The sequence below is a fragment of the Accipiter gentilis genome, chromosome 33 (genome assembly GCF_929443795.1).
Source record: "Accipiter gentilis chromosome 33, bAccGen1.1, whole genome shotgun sequence".
NCBI lineage: Eukaryota > Metazoa > Chordata > Aves > Accipitriformes > Accipitridae > Astur > Astur gentilis.
The window spans coordinates 6,477,900-6,501,713 of record NC_064912.1 but is presented as its reverse complement, the minus strand read 5'-3'; the positions used below and the strand labels follow the sequence as shown (position 1 = coordinate 6,501,713).

At 42.4% G+C, this 23,814-nt stretch overlaps 3 protein-coding genes across 8 annotated transcripts in view; 1 reads left to right on the top strand and 2 right to left on the bottom strand.

Annotated features, from left to right (window-relative positions):
- Nucleotides 1-701: 701 nt before the first annotated feature.
- Nucleotides 702-10,330, bottom strand: PMM2 (phosphomannomutase 2). Of its 3 annotated transcripts, XM_049791173.1 has the most exons (8): nt 10,234-10,330; nt 9,689-9,800; nt 8,190-8,266; nt 7,143-7,234; nt 6,315-6,414; nt 5,256-5,331; nt 3,983-4,098; nt 702-1,858 (listed from the first exon to the last, which is right to left on the bottom strand). In XM_049791173.1, exons 1-8 carry the CDS (start codon nt 10,300-10,302, stop codon nt 1,754-1,756), a joined length of 747 nt encoding a protein of 248 aa, XP_049647130.1. In that variant the 5' UTR covers nt 10,303-10,330; the 3' UTR covers nt 702-1,753. The 3 variants fall into 3 exon arrangements, with proteins under 3 accessions (XP_049647130.1, XP_049647132.1, XP_049647131.1); XM_049791175.1 differs by lacking the exons at nt 9,689-9,800; nt 10,234-10,330 and adding an exon at nt 8,483-8,621; XM_049791174.1 differs by lacking the exons at nt 9,689-9,800; nt 10,234-10,330 and adding an exon at nt 7,476-7,684 and having other exon boundaries at nt 8,190-8,268.
- Nucleotides 10,331-10,391: 61 nt separating this feature from the next.
- Nucleotides 10,392-13,913, top strand: TMEM186 (transmembrane protein 186). The gene is made up of 2 exons (XM_049791556.1): nt 10,392-10,459; nt 11,315-13,913. The coding sequence occupies exons 1-2, from the start codon at nt 10,451-10,453 to the stop codon at nt 12,050-12,052; spliced, it is 747 nt and encodes a 248-aa protein (XP_049647513.1). The 5' UTR covers nt 10,392-10,450; the 3' UTR covers nt 12,053-13,913.
- Nucleotides 13,865-23,814, bottom strand: part of ABAT (4-aminobutyrate aminotransferase) — a 63,374-nt gene continuing 53,424 nt past the window's right edge. For all 4 annotated transcript variants that reach the window (XM_049791549.1, XM_049791546.1, XM_049791548.1 and 1 more), the window contains exons 10-16: nt 23,498-23,561; nt 22,651-22,799; nt 20,920-21,057; nt 19,434-19,601; nt 18,561-18,707; nt 17,288-17,399; nt 13,865-16,056 (exon numbers count right to left, since the gene is read on the bottom strand). In XM_049791549.1, the coding sequence (XP_049647506.1) occupies nt 15,935-16,056; nt 17,288-17,399; nt 18,561-18,707; nt 19,434-19,601; nt 20,920-21,057; nt 22,651-22,799; nt 23,498-23,561 (900 nt within the window). In that variant the 3' untranslated portion in view covers nt 13,865-15,934. The remainder of the gene's footprint in view (nt 16,057-17,287; nt 17,400-18,560; nt 18,708-19,433; nt 19,602-20,919; nt 21,058-22,650; nt 22,800-23,497; nt 23,562-23,814) is intronic.

The window sequence follows — 23,814 nt, the reverse complement described above, 5'->3', positions numbered from 1 at the left end:
AATTGTGCCTGCCCTCTTTGTTTAAGCTTGCACTAGAGAAAGTAAGATGGAAGCAAGGGACTAGGCACTGTGGGTTGCTTTGCTTTGTTTTGTTTTTTTCTCCCCTCAGAGAGACAGAATATTAGCTTTGCATCTGCTGGCAGGAGAGGCAGAAGATAAACCTTAGCTATTGGCAATGGCTGTGCAAGTCTAACTAGCAAGCTTTTAAGATTTGAATGTATGCAGGTACGTGCACACAGATGATTGTCTTTCTTTGAAGGTGAAAACAAATCTGGGTTTGGTCTTGCACAGGATGTTTTGCGTAGGTAACTTTCTGCAAATACAGGAAACAACCATGCAACCAAATAATAGGATACATCACATGCGTGTACACACAAAGCAGCAGCTATTAAAATCTGGCTGTCTTTAAAGAGCCTTCCTGCACTGCAGATGGTTCTGGTCCAAAGTCTGTTCCCATTAAAATGGTTAAGGCTGAATTACCCTATGGAATTAGGAACATGAGAAGGGTGTTAGAAGGCAAGTTCTGATGCATGAAGGCGTCACAACTCCCCCTCCTTTTTTGTAAGCCCTTTTGGGGATTTTGGTTTGTACACAAAGGTTGTATTCTCCCCATTTTTACTGTGTAATTAAGTGTCACAAACTTTGAATTGGAAAAATGGAAGTCAATCATTTCTTTGTACAGACAGGCAGCATACGACAGGTCTGCTTTACATGTTTTATTTGCCAAAATGACAAATTGAAATAGTAATTTTTCATGATGAAATTTTATTCTCCTTTACTAAATTAAACTGTTCATACACAAGATTACTTTCTTAATGCCAGATGAGAAAAGTAATATTAACAGTTACACTGATTGTCATGCTTCAACTTGAATTTTAATAGAAATGTAGTTTAGGTAATCTTCCTTAGTACTAAAATCTCATCTACCCGTAATGTCTTAGCAGGAAAATCAGAAATGTAGTGACAGAAGTACATTTTGCAACCGTGCTCAAGTTGTTTCAATTAATTTTTATATTTTTTTTATTTTTTAGATTTAAAAACAGTCTGCAAACAGTGTAGGTACCTTGAAACGTACTGTGCATTGGCACTGCAACTGTACTGAGGAGGTAACTTTAGCATGAGTTGGTCCAGCCTTTCCCGTGGTGGTAGACTCAATGCACCTTCTGACCATCACTGGAACATGTGTGAGGTCAGGGACTTCGGGCTCAGTTCTACCTTCCCACCCCCAGAAAGAAATAAAACCTGTCTCTTTGACTCATCTTCCAGTTTTAAACAAGAAAATCCCAACTGTCTTACAATTCATGTCTTCATAGCCCAAGGCAGTATTTTAAAAAAACAACTCTAAAAAGTTCATCTTTTAAATAGCAGCTTCAAAATAAAAACTAGGGACAAAGCCTTGCAGGCTGATTTTGAGACCATAAATCAACTATAGGCAGATTATGCCTCCCCACCCCAGTGTAATTAATTAGCTAAGGAAGTTTACTGATGACTTAAAAAACAACCAGCCAAAAGGAGAAGAAAATACCTGTGCAAATGGAAATAGTGAAAGGATGGTGCTAAATAAGCTCTGCTGTATTCCACTGGTCAGGAAAGTTCTCTTCAATTAAAACATTTCTCTTCAGTAATGACTGACCTGCAAAGCACTTGCTATTCATGATCAATTACAAAAAACAATACAGAATGAAGGAAGATGTTTTGAGCTGTTATTAAGCTGTCTTAACCGTTTTGTAAGTGTGAATTCTAAGTAAGTCCTTTATTTAAAAAATAGCTCTTCACAGATTCTTCTTGTATCCTGTGGGGATGTGACGCTGTGGCCTTCTGTTCTGGAGTCTGTGAAAATTTCATAGTCATTCCCTCCCTGAAAACAGAAGAGGAAAAAAGCAGAAGAGAATTTAATTTTAACTTAACGTATAGTCACAGGCTTGGGGTAGAAAAGGAAATTACAAAAAGGGGCAGAACATAGTCATGAACAAGATGTCTTGCAGAAAGCTGAAAAACTGCAAACCACCATTTTGAGATTCTGCATAATATGTTTATAGCACACCTGTGCTGAAACATCTGCTGAATACTACGAACACTTGCACGAGAACTTCCTGACCTGCACATTAGTGTTGGTAATGAAAGAGTAGAACTCCCAGTGTAAGTTTAGCCATGTTTTTAGTTTTGGATAGCAACCCCGTATTGACTTATAAAATTTGTTTACTTGTTAATATTGGGGTGTACAGTTTGTTACAGAACACTATACCAATACATGGTGTTTGTAACTTACTTGCATTATCCTCTTCCTTCTAGCTTGGTTTCCTTCCCTTTTAGTTAAATTATTGTTAAGACTGTTGATCCTTTGCTATTGCAGGAGTGTTTTGGCCTGTTATGGTTTAACCCTGGCCAGCAACTAAGCACCACGCAGCTGCTCACTCACTCCCCCCCCCGCCCCCATCCAGTGGGAGGGGGGAGAAAATTGATAAAAGAAGTAAAACTCATGGGTTGAGATAAGGAACAGAAAAGAAGAAACTAATGATGATAACACTAATAAAATGACAACAGCAATAATAAAAGGATTGGAATGTACAAATGATGTGCAGGGCAATTGCTCACCACCCACTGACTGACACCCAGTTAATCCCTGAGCGGTGATCCCCCATCCCCATTCCCCCCAGTTCCTGTACTGGATGGGACGTCCCATGGTATGGAATACACCGTTGGCCAGTTTGGGTCAGCTGCCCTGGCTCTGTCCTGTGCCGACTTCTTGTGCCCCTCCAGCTTTCTCGCTGGCTGGGCATGAGAAGCTGAAAAATCCTTGGCTTTAGTCTAAACACTACTGAGCACCAACTGCAAACATCAGTGTTATCAACATTCTTCACATACTGAACTCAAAACATAGCGCTGTACCAGCTACTAGGAAGACAATTAACTATCCCAGCTGAAACTAGGACATGGCCTTGCTAGCTACTGGTCTGATGTGACATTTGTAACTGGTTTCTAATCACAGGAGAGCAATGAAAGATCCTTTTACAGCTGGCTCAGGAAACAGGCACTGCCACCTGCATGAGCAGAGATCACTGCAGGCCGCAGCTTCATGCACTACAGGAAGCAGTTATCTAATTTCCAGTGAGTCAGCAGCAATTCTTGCTACTTCAAAACTCTGAAAATGCTGCACTGCCAATTATAGGGTTTAAAGTCAACTGTCCATAAACTCTATGCCAGAGGGACAGGTGATTACTTTTGCAGCTGGTGTCAAGGGGGGAAAGCCCTTTAATTTAAACCTTGTCTTTTTCTTATAAAACTTGGCCTTTTTGAGTTCCTAAAGCTATGAAGTTCTTTGTAACATACAGTTATAAAACCGTAAGTTCTTACAAAAACTAAGCCTTTTCTGATAAAACTTAGCCTGACACTGTCCCTTGGCCACGTTCAGACAGCCTTAATTTCACCCAAGTCCTTGTGCTTGCCATTGCCCTCAGTAGCTCTAGTTAGGTCTCTGCTCAGTATTTTCAAAAGCCTCTCAATCACCCTGCAGCGTTGTTAGCTCTCCCCAATGACTACGGACAGGGATTACACACAATTTCAGTTCTTCTGTGTGGAGACAGACAGAGTGGTTAGCCAAAGGAACAGTATTAAATGCAATGGAAAACAAATACATTTAATAAACACCAGCCAACAAGAAGCATCCATCTACAATAACCAAACAGGACAATCAGTTTTACATAGTCGTGTCACCTAGGTTTTTAACAAAATTACAGATGTTCAATTTAAAAACATACTCTATTAAGTCTGTCAAGAACACTGTGTTCACTTCAGGAAAGAGAAGAAAAAATTCTATGCTCCCAGCATTATGCTGAGCAGTATTGCACAGCTAGTTAAACACAGACACTTATTTATATTCTGACTTAAATTCTTGTCAGGCATAAGGCAATTGGTTAGAACCTACAGTGCTTGTGGTTTAAAAGAGAAGCTCTGAAATGTATATACAAAACAATATACTCACTGGCATAGTCTTATCTCCAAAGAAGTAAATTGTCTTGTATCCATCATTGGCAATGATTCCTAAGCAGTACCTCTTATCCCAGCCGTCTGGGAACACATCGAAGCTTATTTGGCCTCCTAGGATAGACATGAACCAAGTGAACTTTGTTTTATTATAAGAACCCATTTCTGAGGGGAGAGTAAGTGAGAAAAACTAAACTGGGTAAGACTGTTGGTAGAGGGAGCTTTGCAGAAGTCACAGAAATGTTATGAGATGCTGGAGTTAAGTCTTAAAAGTACAGAAAGTGTTTTATAGGGCATCAGTTACTACAGCTGTGATTTACCCATTATCATTTACCCATTAAACAAATATGAAAGTCATAGAATGTTCTCAAATGCTCACTGCTCTCAAACTGAACCTTTTTTAAAAATTACATTTAATCTTTTTACTTTTAGAAAGAAGCTACATGAATGAATACAGCCATTGGTGTATGTACAGCCATAAAGTCTTACGCAAAAGAATTTCTAAAGCTTTCAGAATAGAAAAAGGAGGAAATTATCCTTTTTAACACAGCCTAAGAGGACAACTGTTCCAGTTCAAAAAATCCCTGGATTTTACCAATACATAAAAGTGCGATTCCCAGTTGAAGCGGGTATCAAAAAGGTATTTACAGCATGCCGTAGGAGAGCTATATTGCAGTTTATTTCTGCTTCAGTGTTTCAATACCACAGCACTGATTGCAACCATACTTTTTTATAATTCTGAAAAGTAATAAAAGGCAAGAACGTGGTAGTATGTTGGGGGAAAGAGAAAAAAAACCATGGAAAATCAATTCCCCCTTATTATCGCTCTTCTCTTTAAGCTTGCGCTTGCTTTTGGGTTTCCTCTCCTTCCTCCCACACAATCCAGCTACAAAGTTGAAGAACCAAGGGCTACTGGAACATTACTGATGTAGTATTTCTGATCAAAAGTGGTTTGCAGAAACAACTCTGACTAATCAGAAGCATGTAATATGTTTCAAAATGAGCAGAATCAGTCACGTAACTGACATTAAAAGACAATGAACTGATGACAAGCAATGAAGTTCTCTTTGTTGATGGATTTCAATTAAAATGTACCAAATGAAAGCCTGAGAGGAAAAAGAGGCTTAGTCTTGCATGCAATGCCTGCAACCACCCCCAGAAAGCTAACTGTTACCCAGATGAGATAGGATATGCCACAGCCATAAGAGGATACAATTTAAGTGAAATTTAAATTAAATGAGGTTTTAAATGAAATTCTTTTTATCTGATACCTATAGAAAATGTGAGGCCTTTTCCTGCAAATTCTCTTCGTAAATCAGCTACAAATTTCTCTCTTATATGTTCCTTCTGTTAAAAAAAACCAAAAAACCAAAACCAAGACAAAACCAGACATCAGTTATGTGCTGTGTTAAGTCATCAATAAAAAAATAACCCCAAAACCCACCCCCAAAATATCCAAAATATCTGAGTACCAGGACTAGTGTGATATAGCTACATTTTATTATTACTGAAAGCATGCTGAGAATATTTCCACTTCAATCTGTTACCAATTTGTAAAAAATGAGAGCAAAACCTTACATACATGCTGTGATACTTACTTGCTTTGCTACCTGAAAATCTTGGAATACTAAGGAAGTGCGCTCGACTCCCGGTAAAATTCAGTTTTACAAATGGGGAGACCGAGGCACAGGAAGAGTCTCAAAACTGGTACTAATCTTCCAATGCCATATACTCCAAAAAGGGTTTCTTCAGAATGCCTTGGGCTTAGATATTTTTCAGCATCCATTAACTGAGACACAGGCAAAGACTGCTTTTGAGGAATTAGATTTCAGGTTTTGTATCAGGTCTGAAACAGTTGTTATAGTGTAGCAGGGAACAGAACTCTGATACCATGGCTCAGATTCATTTCAGCCTCACACATTTGGCTGTGTACAAAGGAAAATAAATGGTGAATAGTTTGACTTCAGCTTTTAAATTCTGCTTTAAAGAGATGATGTCAAAAGAAGGAATAGTTTTATTGATTTGAATGCATATAGGCTGGTATACTAAAGAGCACTCCAAAGAAGTATGGTTTTATCTATGACAGTGCTTTTCATGAAAAGAAACCTAAGCCAAACCCATCCCTTCTGCAAGTAATCATTGTTAACTATTGCAAAGAGAAAACCCTATTGTGCATTTCCTGAAGTCTGAATGAAGAAGTTAGTTAAACCACATGGAAAGGATTAAAATGAAAAAAATTTCACAGTGTATAAAAGCTTTTTAGAAACCATAACCTGGCCATAACTGCCTCTTCCAGAAGAGCTGGATATTTTTCAAGAGTTGCAACTCACTTTGTCAAGTTCATAGAACTCAATTCGTTCTTCCTGGCTGCAGCTTCGTCCAATGGGGGACACATTTAACATGCCATTTCGGAACTCAATAAAAGTGCCCCTGAAAAAGAATTGATTAACGAGAAAGAAAATAGATGAAAAATTGCTCAAAATACTGAATATCACAATGAACTTCCATTTAATTCCGAAGACAATGGGAATCAGATGTCTCCTTCAGCCTCTCCTTGTGTTCATAAAATCCCCAAACACGTAGGAACCAATACCTCTGGCATCAAGGAGTCTTTTGGACTTTTACTTGCATCTGGCAACCTCAACATCATTCTTACTGGCTTTAAAAGTATGATTTCGTTTTAAAAATATGACTGGAGCATCCTGCCAACCCAATTCTCAGACCCTGACAGGCCAGTCTGTCAGCTTTGAGGTGAAGCGGCAAAATTTAGAGCAATCTTGGCAGTGTTTCTGTCTATCCTCACATATGGTAGGCATTAGTCAGCTGCACCCTGACATGTCACATAGAGCTGATCTTACTGCACACTTCTAATTTCTGGAAAACATTATGCTGCTGAATTCCAAACACATCAAGGAAATGCTCCTACTTTGAAATTGAACTTTCTTCCCTCTTAAACAAAAATGCTAAATCAGTATTTCAAATCCTATGCTCCAGCTGGGAGCTTGTCTTTGTATACATGGATTGAGCTCTGTTTCACGGATACAGTGTTCCTAAAACACAAAGTATTCATTTTTTGCTGAGCAGCCTGCTTTACATATTGACGCTCAACACTATAACACAGAGAATACGGTGACACCGAGATGTGTGTATGCACATACCTTTTCTTTGGCAGTTTAATCTTCGCAATATAACTCAGGCAGTAGTTGATTAGATCTTGAAGTATGTCCTCACCCAGGTGACCCTGAATGTTCTAACAAAATAAATACCATTCAACCAAGAGTCCAGAATTTGAGATTCTAGAAACAAGTTGCATGGAAAATGCAGACACTGGATAATTGGGCATGGTTAATACCACAAAGAAACATGCCTTCCATAAGTAACTCTCAGTTGATGCACACAGGGTACTAACTAGAGGCTCTCATTTTTCTTTTTACTTTGTTTCTTTTAAACCAAACCACCAAACTCTCATTTAATGTACTCCCTACTAGTACCTGCTTTAGAAGGAAACAGTGGGGGCCAAAGACTGCAGACCTAAACAAAAAGTTGCAGTTAATGTCTACTGTAGCCAAGCATGAAGAAATGGAGATCGTTACTGCAGTAAATTGGAAACCACTGCTCAAGTTGGCAATTTCAGCCAGGATCTCTTTTAAATTTTTCATCTCCGTTACTTATGTTGAACCAATGAAGGTGATTAGGGTATCTAGAATCAGATGTACATTTATATTAATTTAGAGTATTTACCTTCTACTTTATGCAACGTATCAGAAGGTGCACTCTGAATTAACACTAAAAAGCAGCTACAAGAGAGCTACAAGAAACTTTCTGAACCCAAAGGCCCAACAGGCATCAGCTATGAAAAGCCATGTTCCATAGGACGTCCAGGAGCAGAGGGCTTGGGCGCATTTCCTATAGATAAACAGAGGGAAAGGCTGTTCCAGGATTTTCACTGTTCTTATTCGACCAGGCGCTCCAGAATCCAATAGCTTTGGTTTGGAGAATACCCCAAGGAATAAAGCTTAAGGTGAAGATTGCCTTTACATGAATCAGAGCACCAAATGAATGATCTGTTACAGAAGTAACACATGAAAATAGCAGCAATTTTGGCCTTAGTTAGAAGGGTGATTACAGAGGACTGCACTGTAGCAACAAAGCAAAGTCTTGTTTAGAAAATTTCTCTTTCACTTTACTGGAAATGTCACACTTACCTGCTTGCTCAAGAATTTCCCATCTTTGTATGCTACAAGACCGTTTTCTGGAAAAACGTAGTCAAACTTTTCAACCACTACAACCAAACAAAAAGATAGTAACTTGTAACTTCCCCTGTATGTTTAACGCAGAATTGTCTTACACATTAAATAGGTTAAAATACAGCAAACATTAGATCATAAAGCATGAAAGATTCAGCAGCCTAACATTGAGCACAAGATGAAAACCACTCTCATTTCTCTCCAGGATTAACAGACACCTCAAATCACATGGAATCTTTCAGTTAAGTTACCTGTACTTTTGCTTAAGGGCTCTTCCTCTCCTGCAAGTATGTCTCTCTGCATTAAATGTAAGGGAGTACCTGAACACCTCAAATCTTCCAAAAACCTTGCACAAGGCTTGGCTAGAGAGCAAATCAAATACTACCATGTGGGACAGGATTTGTCTGGTGTCAGTAAAACCCCCTGCACTGCTAAATTGATAGAAGGAGGTGTGCTAGAACTTGTCGGCCATAGGCCCTGGGAAAGATAAGAGAAGAACTTTGATTAGAAGAGACAAAGACTGCTCACTCTATGTTTGTACAGAGGATTGTGAGCTGGTGAGACTTTAAAACAATCACCCTGTAGAAGAGGAACTATTGTTCTTGCTCAAGATAGATTGCTATAAATAGAAGTAAATGTTTAAAAAATTCCTTTAGCATTAGCCAACCTGTGAATGCTTAATGTATCTGTAAATGCTTAACGTAGAATTTGGACCAATCAGCTTAGAACACGCTAGCCTAAACAAGTATAAATGTATGTGAAGAATCATAATAAAATCGACTTTTTGCTTGCATCAAGCTGTGTCCCGTCTCTCAATTGCGGCACTACCATTTTAGGTTTGTTTTCTCAGCATTGCTAACCTATGGTAGATGTCCGAGAGTTGCGAGAATCTTACTACAATGCAAGATGATATGGCTTACCAGAGACCACTTGTAAGCCAAACAAATTCTGAGTTATTTGGGCGTTAAGGAAGGCTACCAGTGGCACCAATTTGGTAAAGACCATTAAAGATAGTCTTTTGTAGAGAAAAGGAAATGCCACTCAAAGGACTAAAGCGGGGATCCATCTCTGCATCGTAACCCCGCAGTTAACAACATCAGATCCTTCAGGGATGCGCTCGACAACGGAGCAGCCTGCACACGTATACGTAAGGTACACAATTCCACTGTAAAAGACAATGTTAAAACGCCCTGTAAGGTACTGTCACAAACTCAGGATTTTGCCATTAGTAACAATCCCTTAATAAGACACCGAGATATCTGTAAAATGCAAACACAGGTTGCAGTTTCTGAATGCTTGTAAATGGTTCTTCGTAGACCGAGTGCAGCACGACAAAACCAGGAAAAACGTTAAAAGCAAGGAAGGAGGAGAATGAATGGGGTTTAACCTACGTTTAACCTTCACAACTTCCTTGCAGGCCGCTCAGCGCAAGGGGTTGCATCAGTCGCCATCCTTACCGTCATCGCCGAGCTGTTCCTTGATCTTTTCAAAGTCTGAACCACCCACGACTCCAACTTTCACCTTCTGACGCAACTGCTGCAGAAAGGCGGCCATCTCCGCTGTGATTTTCTGGGTTCCAAAACGAAACTATTAGGTTTGTCAGCGTTCTTATCACGAGACCGGCTTCTCTATTTCGCGGTAATTATCAAGATCAGCAACACGGTGCGGATCTTTAGGGAGAAGGGAGGGATTTCTATTTTTTTTGGCCTTAAGCGGCAAGCTAAGTTGCTCGCGGGGCACCAGGGAGGCGGACGCAGACCCCGCCGTGCGCGCACGCTGTGCGGTTCGCTCGCTCGGGGCCGAGAGCCCTTCAGTAAAAGCCCGTGCCCGCCCGGTGCCGAAGCCCGGCCCGGCGGCACCGACGAAGCGCCGCCGGCCGGGAGCCCGGCCCGCGGGGCGCCGTGCCCCGGCGCCTCCCACAGCCCCGCGCCAGGGCTCGGCCGCCAGGCGGGGCGAAGCCCGGAGGGAGGGATGGAGGGAAGGGGGCCGCGGCGGGACTCGCCTGGCGCGGGGCGGTGAGGGTGCCGTCCACGTCGAAGAGGCAGAGCGCGGCGGGCTGCGGCGCCGCCATGGCGACCGGCCGGGGCGGCGGGGGCCGGCGCCGCGGGGGCCGCTGGGAAGCGGGGCGGGGCGCCGCCCCCTCCCGCCGTGCCGCGCGGCCGAGGGAGGGAGAGGGGCAGGGAGGCGGCGGCGCAGCCGCGCTCTCGGACGGCGGAGCCATGGCCGCGGTGAGGGCAGCGGGCCGCGGCTCCGGGGCGGGGAGGAGAGGGGCTGCCCTGCCGTGCCGCGCCGCGCCGTGCCGTTCGTTCCCTTCGGCTCAGGCGCGGGGTGAGCGGTACCGCCGTGAGGCGCCGGCAGCGCGGCTCGGCCGCGAGCGGCTGCGGCCGCCTCAGGAGCGGGGCGGGGCGGGGCGTGCGCGCGCGGCGCCTAACGGCCGAGCAACGGCGGCGGGAAGGGACGGGACGGGAAGGGGAAGGTTGAAGGGAAAAGGAAGGGAAAGGGAAGGGAAGAAGGAGGGCGGGCCGCACGCCGCGGGAGCACCGGTCCCGGTCCCGGTCCCGGCGGAGGAGGGCCGGGGGAAGCGGCGTTAACCTCCCCGCGAGGTCCGCCGTTGCCCACCCCGGGGGCGGGTTCCCGAGCGATGGCGTCCCTCGGTCCGGGTCCGTTGCTCGTGCTCTGCCCCCCTTCGTCGTGCTTAGCCCGCTTTTTTCTGTTTCCCCGAGATTGTTATTCACGTGGCTACTCCACCGACTCCGCGGGCTAGCAGCCCCAGGTTCTCAGACCCTCTTTGCTTAGAAGCAAAACCCGCCGTGCTGCTGCTTTCACGTTGACGTTGCTCAAAGAAAGGGAGAGGCAGGGGATGCCACAGGGCGTTAGTTCAGTGAGCTAACCTTGGTATCAGCTGCGTCCTCAGAAGTATTCTCCCTCTTCATCTGCAGGCGGGGATGCAAGCATGAATACGTTTCCTAGCATAGCACTAAAGTATTAGGTTACAGCGAGCTGGGGCTTAAGCTTACTGTCTTTAAGTGCCTGAGGAACAGATTCTGAGCTAAATGGTGACCTGTGGGAATATTTCCTTATAGGCTAGGCTCTGCAGAATTAGGACTAAAGTCTGCGTGGCACTGTCTTTTGGGAGATGTGCACAAAATGGGCTCTGGACAAGGTCATGGAAGAAGGAAGATGCTCGCCCACTGTGGTTTTTTGGTATGTGGGAGCGTTCGGAGTCACAAAACCAGCGAGTTAATGGTGGTCTTAATTATACTGGGAGACGGCGAGAGCCACCTGCGCGTCTGTGCCATTCCGCCCCTGCTGCTGTGGTCCAACAGAAGGCTGTGGATGTGAAAACAGAAGAGTTCAAACTGGTCTACAGGTTTCCGGGGATTAAGTACTGCAGGGTGCTCTCCAGACTGAAGCTGTTACAGACTGCCACCACCATGGTCATGCTGCCTCCCATCTGCTACCTCTATCTGCAAGACCAGGTTTCTCAGAATATCCTCATATATACAACTGGCATTGCGGTCTTTGCTGGTGCAATGTTGTATGCTATGAGCTACTTTTTCAGACGAATTATTGGATTCATCTACTTAAATGAAACTGGCCGTACCGTCAGAGTGGCCCACTTGACGTTTTGGGGAAAACGGAATGACATTTACTGTCCCATAGAGACAGTGATGACTTTGGATGAAGTTGGAGATAGCAAGGAGGAGCTACTTCTCCAGTTCAAACGGTATAATAGTACAGATATTTTATATTTTACAACTAGGTTTGGCCAGATTGTAGACAGACAGAAGTTTACTCAAATATTTGGAAAACATGAGTGATACAGCAGCTAATTTCCAGTGGTTTTCCTTGTTGCATGTTCATTGCGCTTGTTCTTCTGTGAAGTTTAATTAGTTTATCAAACTGACATACTTCAGTCATTTTCCTATGCAAAGCCTGTTGGCAAGTGCACTCAGTGTAGAAAGTAGAAATGGTAAAGAACAATCCACTGGATTAAATGTCTTTGCAGCTTGTTTAAGGTGTGAGCAGCGTCTCTTCCATGTCAGATACAGTGATGTGCATAGTGCACTGTCACCAGCAGTTCTCAGTCTAAACTGTCCTACTTGGAACGTGCGGTATGCCGAATTACTGGTGCTGACCCTGACTGTTTCAGCTGGCCTCTTAGGCTGTTTTGAAACAGGAAAAACTCTTGAAGTGAAATACAGTAACTCTGCCAGAGCATCCTCACTTTAAATTCGTCTTCTAGTGAAATTGAGGTTGACTGGGAAACCTCTTGAAATTGAAACTTGTCTCGTACATACATACGTACTTATGATAAATAAGGCTCATGCATTAATGCAATTGAGGTAACTGGAAAGAGTGGTATATAATGCTGTATAAGGAGTGTGGGGTCTCTTGGCATGGTCTTCCAGGATGGGAACGTAACTGGGCCAAACAAGGGTGCGTGTTGGCAAGAAACGTTGCCAGTTCAGCCCTAAGGGTAAGTTAAAGACTGGGACAGCATTTCGGCAGCCTCTCGTAGAAACTGCTTCCCCATTGGAAAAAACACACCTAAACTATGGTGCTGTGAAGTACAGGGACAGTCTGTGATCCTTTGTTCAGTTTGGATCCTAATGATCATCTGAAAATTTGGAACTTCTTGTCCTTCTTTGCATATATTCACGTTTGTGGGTTTTTTTAATGTATGAATGATGTTTAATCAATACTGTAACACTTTGAGTTGCAAAAATGTCAGTAAATGTTACCAAAAGTATCTTGGACTATGTGAATCAAGCAGTCTTCTGTGAAGAATAGCATACAGCCTGGGAATCAAGTCATCTGTACCCCTTGATGTGTTTCCCGATTTGGGCATATTTTAACATCAAAAGCTCTGTTGCCAAATACCCTTTCCAATCCCTATTCCCCCCGTCTGGGTTTACCTAAAATGAAAAGAAAAAAAGGTAAGACAGACACCTAAAAGCTATGTTGAATTAAGGCTGAAAATGTGTACTTTGTATTCTGCTGAACTTGCAGGGCTGATCACCCCTGCATCTGTGTCTGTGAAGGACAGCGGTCTTATTCTGTGGTGTTGGTATGATTTCTCGTTTTCCAAAACCTCAGCAGAAACGAGGAACAGGATTTAAACTCGAGAAAGAATCAAACCTGATCACTTGTAACATGTAAAACTTTTTGTGAGTTGTCAGAAGCAAGTGAACTCCTTCCGCTGCTCTTCTAGCTGTTGCTTCATTTGAAACTGGCAAATAAACTGACCCTCACCAATAGAGAAATTTGGTGTACTCTTTTCTCTCTCTCTTCCTCACATGTGTTGAAACCTCTGTCTCTTGGTGGCTCAGCAGATGCAGGTAAGTGAAAGTGCCCTTTAAGTGCACAGGCTAACCCTGGTTTACTATATATTTGTGTTGAACTTTTCCTAATGGGGGCTCCTTTATTTTAAATTTTGGCTGATCCTGTGTGGTACAGCAATATCAAAAGGAAAAGAGAAATGGTCCTTGGCTTAAAGACCATGGCAGCAAAATACACTGTATGCATACACCATGGTTTTTGGAGGCCGATCTTCATAAGAATATATTTAATATGCACTAATGATTCAGTTTAGGCATGTACTAGGTATAAAATAAAAACCCCTGGAGAAGTTCAATTATAAATATTTTATTTAAGAATATTGATTACTCATGAGATGTCATTTGTTATGAATCTGTGTGCAGTTACTAGTTACACCATGAAGTGTATTTAAGTATTTGTTTAAACATTTATTTGGCACTGTCCACAGTATGCTGTAAACAATATTAACTTTATATGCTTCAGCTGCAGTGCTTTCTATGTATTCTCTAACATGATTTCATCAACATGTTGTACACAATTATACAGTTACTGAGTGTCAGTAAAAATTATAAAAACACCTAGAGTATTCATAATAAAAGTGAAGATGTGGTAAGACTTCAAATTACTGGACCTTTGCTTCTGTAAAAGTACAAGACTTGCTAGAGACATTTACTAAAACTACTGCACTGATATGTCGAACAAACTAATTCCCAAAATGCTGTCAAATACAGTTCTCGGTTTGACTTTCTTCTGGCTGATAATATGCTTACAAGGACAGTGATGACAATGAGGTTTTGTTGACCACCAATTTACCAGCCCTTCCCCCAGATTTCTACAACCTCTGTTCAAAAACCTACTCAGGTTCTGACCAGCTGGTACCAGAATTCTGCTTTCTGCAGAGGGGCCTACAGAAATCCCATTATTTTGAAGCTAGCAGAAGTGAGTGTACTTGAGTTTCCCAATACCAGCACTCAAAAAATAAAATGGGAAAACCATGATCAACACTTCTCAAAGCAGGTAAGAAACCTTTCATATTTTGGTAGCCCTATTAAACAAGTAAATCTTTTATCTCCTCTGTCTCTTATTATGTACTTAAAAATTGTGGTCAGATCTTAATAGGGTAACTATAAAGTCCACTGTGGTCCTTGTTTTTTTGGTGCACAACATGATGTTAAACTTAGCAAAATCCAGATGCTTGCTAGCCAAGAAGAAAAAAAAAAGGCACCAGACCTAGTTCAAGTCAGCCTTAAGCAAAGAGTACATAGTAAAGAGACTTCCAAACCAATTCTTTGAAGAGAAACAAATTGATGGACTGTTGACACTTTTTGATCCCTGTGGCTTTCTAGAAGACCTCTGAAGTATCAATGACTTAGAATAAACTATTAGAACAAAAATACTTTGCATTATAAACATGCAATTAGGACTAGGCCTTCTCTGTAGTGGCTCTGATGTCAGGGAATGGCTAAGATCAAGCAGTTCTGCGGTAGTTTTACAAAATACCTCAAGTATTCACGTAGAACTTGTAATAGATAAATATTGTGTGTTATGGGCAAACAGTAAGATAATCTCAAATCATTCTAGATTGCTGACAGAGGTGGCCATAATGTGCTTCACATGATTCTGTAAGCTTTGTCAAATTACATACTTCAGGGTATAGTTTTCTCTGTACAAGTCTGATTGTAAGAGAAGTCAAAAGTTTTAAAATCCAGGATGAGGAAAAAAGTACAAGTACTTCATTTCCACTTACAGCGCTGCACATGTGGCTGAGTGCATTAGTGCCTCTGAAGCAGTATGTGTAGGCTGAAGGCTGGGCACAGAGTAGCTGATGGCATCCTGATCCAGTTGGTGTGGCAGATGTCTGTATTCAGGGGAATAAAGCTGGAAATTATTCTGTAAAATACTGTACTTGGCAGTGGTGGAAAGCAGAGCTTTCCTTCAAACACTGATTTTATTCCACCTACTGATAGAGAATGGCACTTTCTGTATGACAGGCATGTGGCTTTTAAATGTTGTTGCTGCTTCTGGACACAAGAGTAAATTTACTGGGATTACCCGTGAAAATGGACTGTACCAGGTCGTATTTAGACAATCAGATAGGGCCGTGAATGTAGAGAGGACGGCAATTAGTATGACCCAAGCCAGAAGGTGGAGGGCCACAGCTTCTACAAATGCACAGTGCGGGACAGTTGCATGTACCTGCTGGTGACCAGTACCAACGCTCTGCCTGGATCGAGATTGCATGGAGCAGCTTGCCTTGGGCAGGATTACAGACAGAACACAAACCTTAGTTTATGACTTTACACTTATCTTGTAAGTAGAGAAGACATGAATTAATGCAAACTAATTTCATAATCAGCGGTTCAGTGCGAGGGAACTGCTTTTTACTTGAAGTTTGCTAAGATGTCACTGAAAATGTTCAGAAAGAGGTGCGCATGATGATCCTTGAAGATCAGCGTTGGACGAAAACGAATTGATCTGTCGCCACAGCCTCCCAGCACAACACCTAGAACAAGAACAGAAGAGGTCCTCTAGTCATTTCCATCTTCAACAAATATCGAGAAGATGCAAATCTCTGAATGAGGTTCACCTCACTGTGGAGGGCCAACAAGCTCCCCAAATCACTGCTAACCACACAATGATACAGCACCCAGTCAGTGGTGCAAAGGGGCCTCAAGCTTCCCAGCAACTCAGAAGAACACTGTGGGTGCCTGTAGCTGTTCTGTAAAACGCTTGGGAGTGTGGGGACTAATCCCATCCTCAGTGGAAAGACTCCATCCAGCACAGAGCTCAAACAGCATCTGACACTTCAAAGTGCAATACTCCACTGGTTAAGTACCTCAATGCCAGAACAAGACACAGTAGGTTTCTTTGCAATTTTGTTTTTAAACTACTTTTAGTTTTGAATTACGAGAAGTTAAAAATCAATTAATTCTTTGAAACGTTTGTGGGCAACGAAAATCCATACCATAGAGCTGAGCTTACCTTGCCTATAAGAATAACCTTGGTTTACCATGAAACAAACAGCTTGCTTTCTCTCCCTGCTGGCTTAGTTTCCAAGAACAAAAAAATACCAGTCTTTTACACTCTAAAATTTTGGCTTCACAATAGTTTCGATGCATCATGCCTGGTTCTTTCAAGAGATAGAAGTGACAGCAGCAAACCCAGGACACACACACAGTTAAATTCAAAGAGAATGTTAGGCTTCAGATCATGAGGTTCCCCTCCTGATACCGGGGGCTTGTCTACAGCTGGGTAAGAGTTCTGTAGTAAGAGGGATGTAGTTGTAGATCTGTACCCATTTTAGGCAACTCATATTTCCTTATTAGGTATTCCATAAAACTCACAGTTTTTCTCCCTATATTTTCGTGAGTGACAGTTACATTAACTTCTAATTTTCCTGATCTGTTTCTAGAAGTAAGCCATGCCTAGGTGCACCTAAGGTCACTGCAGAGGAATATAAAAGTGATGTCACAAAACCTCATGCCCTACATAGATCTCTTCCAGCAATGTTAGACCTATAGAAAAAGGTAAACGTATATACCATGCAATGGACTGGTCTGATGTCTCTGAAAATACAAGTACTTCCAGAAATGTCTAAATACAGCTTTGTTCGTAACTTCACTTATGTCCTCTGATAGTGTAGTACACATACACCATACGAAAAAGGAAAGTTTAAAGCATTACATATGCTACTGTTTGTCATCTGAAGCTAATCCACACAGAGACTTTCTTACCTTTGTTTCTGGCTATTGTAATTAACTTGTTTCTAGTTGCATCATTTGGAGTGTCAAACGAACAGAATGTTCCTCTTCCTCTCACTCTGCTGATAAGATGGGGGTAACGAGCCTGCAAAGAGAGGTGAGGAAGCATCCATGGTGGCAGCTGCTGTGACAGAGGGCACCTGGTGGCAAGCTCTGTTCTGCCAGGCACTCTGCCACATGGAAACCCTGCTGCCTCCTCCGTTCCGGTGGAGTGGAGCTACTGCACAGGCTGGGTTTCTCACGAAACCTCGTGTCCTGTTCACCCCTTTCTGACAATGGTCTGAACAGCCATAGACTGCAGAGCCCAACAGCAGGCAGGTTCTCTCCTCGCGAAGCAGATGAACATCTGAGCAGGAAGTGAGAATGAATTTGGACCCCTGAGCTGGGTAAGTAAAATCTTACTTTGAGCCTCCTGAAGCGAGTGTAAAGCACCTTGCATCTAAAACACACTCCAGGAAAACGTGAGCATAAATAATCTGGAATGGGGCTACGAAACCAGCTCATTCTTATCCTGCACTAAGACACTTGCTAAGTAGTATCTGCTTCACTTACTATCTGTTACAATCCTCATCTTTTTTAAGAGTAAATTTCTTTGGATAGTACTAGTTGTATTCTGGCCCTCCAAAGTGTGAAGATTATAATTTTTTGTGTTCTCGTGCCTGCTATGCCTTGAAGTTGTGGAGAGAGCAGAGACTGTATTTGGGTTTATCCTGCACAAAATGCCTTTTGAAAGGCGAAAGCTGCAAGCCTACCCTTAAATGCCTATCTGATTTTCCGTCTCATGTGGGGCTGCATAGTTGAAGCTGTGAGGAATTTCCCTTAGTCAAGGGAGGGAAAGCTACAATTTTCTTGTTTCAACAGCCCAATGGAATTGTAACAAAATATGATGGCACTTTCCTTTAAAAAGAACTTTTGGGACAATGAAATGCTAGCTCCTTGTGATAACAGAGACTTCTAGCAAAATAATTTAACTAGCTGCAGTTCATACCTTCAGATATTTGGGGGTGACTCTCTGTTTTGGATTAAGCTATATAAAATCAGCATTCTTAAGTCAGTAAAAGAAAGTTTACTTCAGTTCCAAATGGGACACAGTTATTCACGCTTGCCGCGAAGTACCTAAACCAGCAAGTTACTGATTGTGGTCTAGTCCCCAGCTGGAGTTCATTACTCCAGGTGTCTAAACTGGATGAGGTCAGACCCTACCTAATCAGCAAACTTCTTATCTGTAATCCTTCCAGATGTTTACCTGTAAATCCAGCAGCCCAGTCAGTAGTGCTTTCCCAGCGTGGGTTGCGTTGTTTAGAAGGTCTTCTCTTTTAATAACCTTAATGACTTCAGCAAGCATAAGGTTCTTGGATGGATCTCCAAGCCAGGTATTAAAAATCCGATAGGGCTTGGGAAAGGGTGGAGAGAAAGTTGTGAAACATGTTAACAGACAAATCACTATAATAAAGAAAAACAAGCCATCAAACTGGTAATGTCAACAGCAGCTGTATGAAAAAGCATGCCCTAATACCAATCCCCTTTTTTTGTTGTAAGTGCAAAATACAGCTGCCCTGCTGAGCAGAAACAAAGGGCAACTACCTTATGCTACAAATTTAGTGCGTTCTGTCTTGCTGCTCTGACATCTCATTGAAACATGGCCATAGATGACATGGAAATCAGCATGATCTATACAGGTTTTACATTCAAGCTTTGTGTTCTCCCCCTTATTTTTTTTTTTCCATTTATTACATCAAAAATGTCATTAATGCGAAGAAGAAATCTTGCTGACAGAATCCATAATGCTGACGTGCAAGCTCTGAAGATACCAAGTTGCCCTATGGAAAAAGGTGTCAGTTTGTGATTGGATTTTGTACTGAAGGATAGTTCATTATGCTAAACCCAGTTCTCCACTCCCTCCCACCAGCTTTATGACCTTTGTGACTGACAGCAACTGGAATAGAAGTGAAGAAGTGAGAACTTTTGTGTAAGCACAAAGCAAGTATCTATGAAATAGCAGGTCCATCTAGCTGAGCCTGCCTTACTGAAGGAAAGCTTGTCTCTTCCATGGACTTTACAGTTCCTTATGAATGGGTCACCAAGTAGCACAGAGTTCAAATTTCATTGAAAATCTTACAGCGTTTGGCCTGAACTCCTCTTTGTGGAAGAATCCTCCTGTCATCATCTTCTTACTGAATGTTACCACATCAGCTGGGTCATCCAGGCCCCAGTGCTCATGTGCCCAGAATTTTCCTGTGCAGCCGCCTCCCGTCTGCACCTCATCCACCAAGAACGCACAGCCATGCTGCAGAGATAGAAGTAAAGAGCAGGAAACGTGAGCCCTCATTTCCAAAACAAAAATACCTCTCTTTGCGAACAGATAATACGAGCCAATTACATGCAACATCCCTCCTTCCCCCCTTGACTGCTCCAAATCTCCCCTCCTCAACTCCCATACCAATGCCACTCACTGTGCATTAGGTTTCACAATTAAAAATTCAGCTGTTTTTTCAGAAAGGCACTACAGACATATTTTCTACCTAAATTCACAAACAAAGTACATGTTTTTATATAGTCTTGAACATTTCTAGAGGATACCTGAAGACATCTGGGAGCATCTTCAAAGCCCCTGAGGGAGGCAGAAGAGCATTTCTAGGAGTTTTGATTGTTTTAAATAAGAAGACTCTGCCTCAAATCCAAGTCAGGCATTTGTGGCACAAAGGCAATACCAGCAGCAGCATCTGTTCAGTCTAAGGGCCTAAAATGATCCTGGAAGAGCTGCCTTTTCAGATGAGTCTGCTGAAAGAGCTACTCAGCTGTGAAGGACTTTTTTGTTGAAACTTTGGGACAGGGAGATCAAGCTATATCATAATATTGTAATTAGAACTAATTGGTAAGTACTTTTGACAGCATCTCATTTTAGACAAAGCAAACCTTTTCATTTCACCTTATTTACTATATCACCCTTGCATGAGCAGTTGTTAACAATGGGAAAAGCCACTTTTTCTCACAGCAGAACACAATTTTCCAAGCATCACCTATGCTTTTCTCTGTAAGCAAACAAATGTTTTGGGGGTGAAAAAAGCATGGAGTAGGTCTTATTGATGGTCGTCACTTCTAAACGGGTAACTTCACATTCCAAGTATCAAGACATCTGTCCTTTTCATTGTTTTATTGGAGCACCAGCTCTACAGTTGGACTCAATTTGTGTTTCAGCTTTTTTTGCAATTAAAACTAAATATGTCAAAAGAAAATTACCCTTTTCCAAACCTGCCTCTTCTGAAATTGTTTGAACCCCCTCAACAAATTGGCATTATCATATAAAGAACACTGCTGCGAAATCCATACTTACTGAATCAGAGTAATTTCTCTCTGACTTAGACATTAGAAGAAAATGTATTGGACTGAGGAAACCACTAGGTGCGCATCAAATGGAAAAGATACTGTGCTGACAATGGGTTGCTTGTATCTGAATACATACCTGTACATGACTACCCGAACTGCTACCAAGGAGGCCTGTGAAGCTCTCAAAGTACCTGGGGCAGGGAGGAAGGCCTCTGGAGACACCAAGAAGTATTTGCATGTTTAGCTACCACTGACTGAACACTGAAATATTTTATTACCTTTCTGGCAATATCTCGTAGCTTTCTGAAGAAGTCATCTGAAGCATGATTGTCCCCACCCTCTGACTGTATTGGTTCTATAATGATTCCAGCCACAATCTTCTTCTTTTTCCTGTACTTTACAATCAGGTCTTCCACCTGTAAATCAAACATTTATGGTACATTCTCCTTTCAGGACATTTGCACATTTCCTCCCAGAAAGATTAAATCTCAGCAACAGAACTTCAACTTCTCATAAGCATTCCTAGCTATAAAGGTGTCAGGAAGCACGAGGAAATAACAAGTAGTTTTCCCAGCATTTAACACTGCCCTCTTGTTCCTGAATAATGCTTAAGTTTAAATCATACCCTAAACACATTGTAACTAGTTGCACATTTATCTACAAAGGTGTGAAAGCTCTAGCAAATTTCAGCTGAAGGTATGGTGGAAACCACTGTAGCTTGCTATGCCATTGCTGTCATTCCACCTAAGCAACACAGAAGAAAACAGATTTTGTGTCAAAATAAAACTCGGGGAATGTATTAAAGAAGGTAATCTGGTAAATTTGCTTTCTCTAGTCACCTACTTCAGATACTCAAAATTAATCAGATGAAATAGTGCAGAAATCCTGTTGCTGAGAAGGGGCTTACAGAGAAGTTTTAATTAACCTTGTAGTACCAGTTGCTGTGATTAGTAGTGTCATTTGTACTTGAAATACCCTTTACAGCTTTCAGGGCCCACAACCCGTGGTGTAGGCTGTATTGGGTTTCGAAACCCAATGGTTTCCAAAGGGTGCCAGTAAGCCAATCCACAGACTTTCAAAGAAAGCATTTGGCTTTTTATTTTGTTTTGGGTTTTTTGTTTTTTGTTTTTTTTTTTTAAAAAAAAATAGCTTCAAGTCTGTGTATTGATTTTTTGCATCACAATTCCCCCACCCCAAGCTATTGTGGAGCAAACACAGGGAAGCAATTTGCTGTGCTTTGTTTTCTCTGAAGTCAGGCAGGTTTGAGTAACAAGTCTCTGATCCAGCCCTGCGCAGCCATCCAGAGCGCTGCTGCGCTCTGTTCAGCTCACCACAACCCCCTGCCCTATTCGCTTACGATGCTCCAGATTGTGCACTACTGCAGGTCCAGTCACAGGGCACACCATGCCTTGCTCCCCACCTCCGTCTCTCAAGAGTGAGCCCTTGCAAGTGACAGATCCTGGATCCCAGTGTGCCCAACAGGGAACCCAATCCCATGGTTCTGGTACCTGAAGACGGTTTTCCTCCCTTAAACTCTGTTCTGCCCACCTTTCCTTTCTCCTGGGCTAGGGAAGGCAGAGTCCCTGCCCACTCACTTCCTGCAGCCGTGGGTAGGATCAGAGCTTTATGCCAGAAGGTTACCACAGAAAAGCTGAAAAACTTGAAATACTGTTACAGGTTCTCTTTGCAGAGGATTATGCACGCTGTGCGCTCTCTTAGTCCATGTCCCTTTACAAGATCTGGCAGACAAGTTGACTGTGAGTTGAGCTACTCCTGCATGTGAAATTTCACTTTGGTATGAATCATGTAGACCTCTAATTCACAGTAAGCTGGCTGTTCTTCTGAAAGGCAGGGACAAACTTCTGACTGTAAACAACAGTGAATGCTGTTTTTATCACATGCTGTTCCAATCCCTGAAAACATTCTTTTAGTGAAAAACAGCTAATCCTACTAGCACTATTCATTATTTCAAAACAAAACCAGCAGAAAGCTGCCAGTGAATTTTTTACCTCCTCTAAACAACGGGCTTCTTCCTGTTGATTCTCTTTCACAAAGTCTTCCAGAGGATACTTTAGCCTTGGAAATGGAGCAATAGGCCAGTCCAGCGATGGAATGTCCAATTTGTGAATTGCTTTAGAGTGAGTTGTAGCTAAGCAACCTAAACCCAGAAAAGCAAAAATTAAAATAATACCTGTCTAGGAACAATACAGAAAAAAAGCTACCAAGAGGTGAAAAATTGCCTGACACCAGGACTGTAGAATTCTCTTAATTGCTCTATGTTTTTACTTCATTTTCTGAAATACTGTTTAATGGGATTTAGTCAAGCGTAAGTGGATTGCTCTAGCTTTTAAACACCAGTTCCAGAAGAACTGGAGAACCTCTGTTAATCTGAACAGGCTGCTCAGACAAGATGGGTTTCACCTGTCCAAAGAAAACTGCTCGCAAAGCTCAGAATTACAACATTCTTGGGTAACATGTTTAGAACAGGGATTGAGCCAATACAAGATGGTAAAAATGAGTGACATCTTGTTTGCATATTGTGGTGATTTTACCCCAGGAGTTAAGATTTTTACTAGTATAAACAGGAAACCTTGGATTCAGAATGAAAATAGGAGACCTTCTGAAAATAATTTTTCAAAAAAATATAAAATTAATTCCCACCATCACTCAAATATTCTGTTTCAGTACTGGAGGGGCTTCAACAGCAAGCCTTCAATAAACCTACAGCTCCTCCAGTGGTAGCATCTGTCTAAGGAAAAAAACACTTTTCCGAAACTACAGTGAGATGACAGCTTACTGCAGCGGCTGAGAGGAGCAAAAGAAAAGGGAGGTTGTCGCCGGCGGTGCTTTTCTTACCCAGGGTCCTTCCGTGGAAGCCGCCCATGAAGGAGAGCATGGCGTAGTCGGGGCAGCCGGGGGGCTGCAAGCAGAGCAGAGAGGCGGGCAGTCAGCATGCGGTGCCGCGGGTGGCCCTGCTGCCTGCGCGGCTGCAGGCGCCTGACGCAACCCAGGCACAAACCCGCGGCCAGGGCACAGCGGGACGGCTGGATCTGAGCTGCTGCCTCTCGCAGCATGCAGATTGGTTTCCTCTGCAACCATCGGGCACCGCAAATTGTTATATTTACCCATTTGAACAAATACATTTGTCGTCCCCTAAAAACTGCCTGACCTCC

Excerpts from the sequence above, each read along its gene's own strand:
- PMM2 (XM_049791173.1), bottom strand. The coding sequence starts at position 10,302 with ATGGCGGCGCCGCAGCCCGCCGCGCTCTGCCTCTTCGACGTGGACGGC. Across the intron at positions 7,235-8,189 it reads GGAAATTCTTGAGCAAGCAG|AACATTCAGGGTCACCTGGG; the intron begins GTAAGTGTGACA and ends TTATTTTGTTAG. Across the intron at positions 4,099-5,255 it reads AGGCCTCACATTTTCTATAG|GAGGCCAAATAAGCTTCGAT; the intron begins GTATCAGATAAA and ends TGTCTATCCTAG.